General features: G+C 44.9%; 1 protein-coding gene across 1 annotated transcript; it reads right to left on the bottom strand.

Annotated features, from left to right (window-relative positions):
* Positions 1-510: 510 nt before the first annotated feature.
* LOC130371265 (zinc finger MYM-type protein 3-like) lies at positions 511-2,394 on the bottom strand. Its single transcript, XM_056576983.1, has 2 exons — positions 1,404-2,394; positions 511-1,307 (listed from the first exon to the last, which is right to left on the bottom strand). The coding sequence occupies exons 1-2, from the start codon at positions 2,343-2,345 to the stop codon at positions 999-1,001; spliced, it is 1,251 nt and encodes a 416-aa protein (XP_056432958.1). The 5' UTR covers positions 2,346-2,394; the 3' UTR covers positions 511-998.
* Between the last annotated feature and the right edge of the window lie 229 nt (positions 2,395-2,623).

Genomic DNA, 2,623 nt, shown 5'->3' with positions numbered 1-2,623 from the left:
TTTTTTAAAAGAACTCAGCCAGGTGAGAGAATGTAAATCTATCAACAAAATATATGTAAGGGATAATGCCCAACGAGGTGTCCATTATCAGGAATTAATGGACGACGTGGAGGCGTGAACCGTCCGACGCAAAGCGGAGGACGGTTGCCTCCGCGAAGTCCATTAATTCCTGATAATGGACACCTCGAAGGGCATTATCCCGCTTATACCACGGTCACTTACCAACGGTGACCAAATTAAGACCATTAATTTATATCTTCATGCGTTTTACAATCCGAATATAAAGTTTTCCACAAAACATACATTTGTTTACCTGGTTACGCCTGAGGGTCCGACTAATACCCGGAACCACCATTACACGCCCGTTGGGTTCTCATGCAACGGAAACGTTGTTCACTCCTCCAGTAATTAGGACGGGCCATAGCTACGACTTTAGAACGGGAGGTAGCGGGAGGTATTATAGTCCGCTGAGCTTTGTTTTGTTTCCCTTGAAACGTAGGACGGACCATAACTACGACTTTCATGAGGCTTGCAACCATAATTCATGCCATTTTTCATGCCGACTGGATGTAGGCATAGGTACCATAGGTAGTTTTTATTTAAAAGAAACATGCAAACAATTAATAGGGCGTGGGATCCGCGTTGCATTGTGGGACGTGGCGGCCATGTTGATGGCTACGAAAACGTGGTTAACATAACTCTGACATAACGTTGTTGAACGAAGAGAAGTAGCAGTAGAGTTGAGAAAGAATAGCTAGAAAAAATATGTTAAAATCCCGAAAAGGATCTGGAATTTACCGGGACACATTAAATAGAGATGCCAGGGACCGGTATGGTGATAATAATGCTGACAAAATCAGCATTATTAATAATTTGGATCCATATGAAGTTCCAGCGGCAGGTAGCGGTAAAGGAGGCCATCAACATGGCGGTCACGCAAAGTAATTACTTCATGACACCCAAGCCCTATTGACAATTAATTAGCCTGTTCAGCTGTTTTATTTAAAATTAAATTCGACGTTTCCATTTATGGTGCAATTTGACAGCGTTACAGGCAAGTCCGGCATAGCGGCCTGTGAAGGAGGGTGTTGGACAGCAGGGGCACTGTTTCTCGGGACACTTGATGACAAGACGTGGCTCCATTCTCGTCTCTCCTGCACTGACGGAGCCCAGTAAGCACGAAGGCTGCTCTCGCATCGATGGCCTGTCACCGGAATTATTTGACCACTCTCCAGGCCGGCGTCTGAGAGCCGACCTACAGCGGTGCTTCGGAGGCTGTGGTTTGTGTAGATCTGCGAAAGACCCACCTGAAATGTAGAATGACAGGATATTTATTATATTATGGGGATGGAGGGAAACTATTTAGTAGCTATGGCCTGATACAAAATTATAGCCATAATCACCTCTTCGCTGATTCTTTTTAACATGTTCCCGAGGTAGTGGACACCCATCGGCTCCCGGGTGTACCACACGCCGGAGGACAGGGTGCGCTTTGGGTGGAGGTAGAACGATTTGGCATCTGATGGACATTTCGCAATATATTTCTTGAAACTTTCCACCGGACACAGCGGATCCTCAGGCCTGGCAAACATAAACCCTCGTAGGTTTTCCTTTTCAAGTTCATTCGGGTCTTTGTGATTCTTGCTTTGGGGATTGTGCGCCAGGCTGACATATTCCACCCCATCCTCGTCTCTCTGTAGGATGAAAGATGACATGGATAGCTCCCGGGTTCCCTCCCTGCCACGCCGAGCCAAACATATTTGGATGTCGAACCACACTTTTCTGACCAGGCCGACGGGCGAATCAGGAGACAGTGCAGTTGAAGATCTAATACGTTTGAGGTCCGACTCGGAGATACGGGGATGGTGGAGGCTAGTATCTTTACCACTTTTCCTGTACCGTTTAATTACGGATGTAAACACGGCATTGCTGGTCCTGAATCTGGTGTCAGTTATAATATTGAAGCCAACTATATAACGTTTAATACCGGCTCTCAGACTCCTTAGGCTGGCTATGCTGTACTCCCCTCCTGTCTTGGTGGACTGGACAGCGGCATAAAACTCCCGCAGAGTCTCATTAAGAGCATCAGCGGTGTAGTTTACCAAGTTGGAGTCCATTCGTTTTTGTTCAAGAAAGTCTGTCAGTATATTAACTGCCCATTTTGTTGTTTTTTTGGTGTTGATCTCATCTTTGTCATCTTCTATTTGATTTAATTCTCCCGGTGTTAACTCCTTGTGCCGTTGCTTTCTTTTCCTCTTATTAATTTCCTTTTCTTCTGCTGCATCCCAGTCATCGAAGTTGTCATATACTCCAAATAAATTAAAAGAAATGTTGAAATCACTCATTGTTACTTTGTTGCGGTGTCGCAATAAATTAAACGGCTTTGACTGCGGTCCCGTTGTTATGGTTACTAATTTTAGAGACGATACGCCAGCTATAGCGCATTAATTGAGAACGGTAAACAGACAATTTGACGGAACTACTTGTCCAGGTGTCCGTATATCAGGAGTTAATGCACACCCAGCAGCCAATCAGAATCGAGTATTCCCGCAGACCGTGGTATAAAATAGATTATTACCTAGAGTTAGCCCTTATTTCTTTGTTGTTGAGGGAGAAAAAGAGA

This window comes from Gadus chalcogrammus, chromosome 18 (assembly GCF_026213295.1).
Source record: "Gadus chalcogrammus isolate NIFS_2021 chromosome 18, NIFS_Gcha_1.0, whole genome shotgun sequence".
NCBI lineage: Eukaryota > Metazoa > Chordata > Actinopteri > Gadiformes > Gadidae > Gadus > Gadus chalcogrammus.
This window is presented reverse-complemented; position numbering and strand designations above follow the sequence as displayed.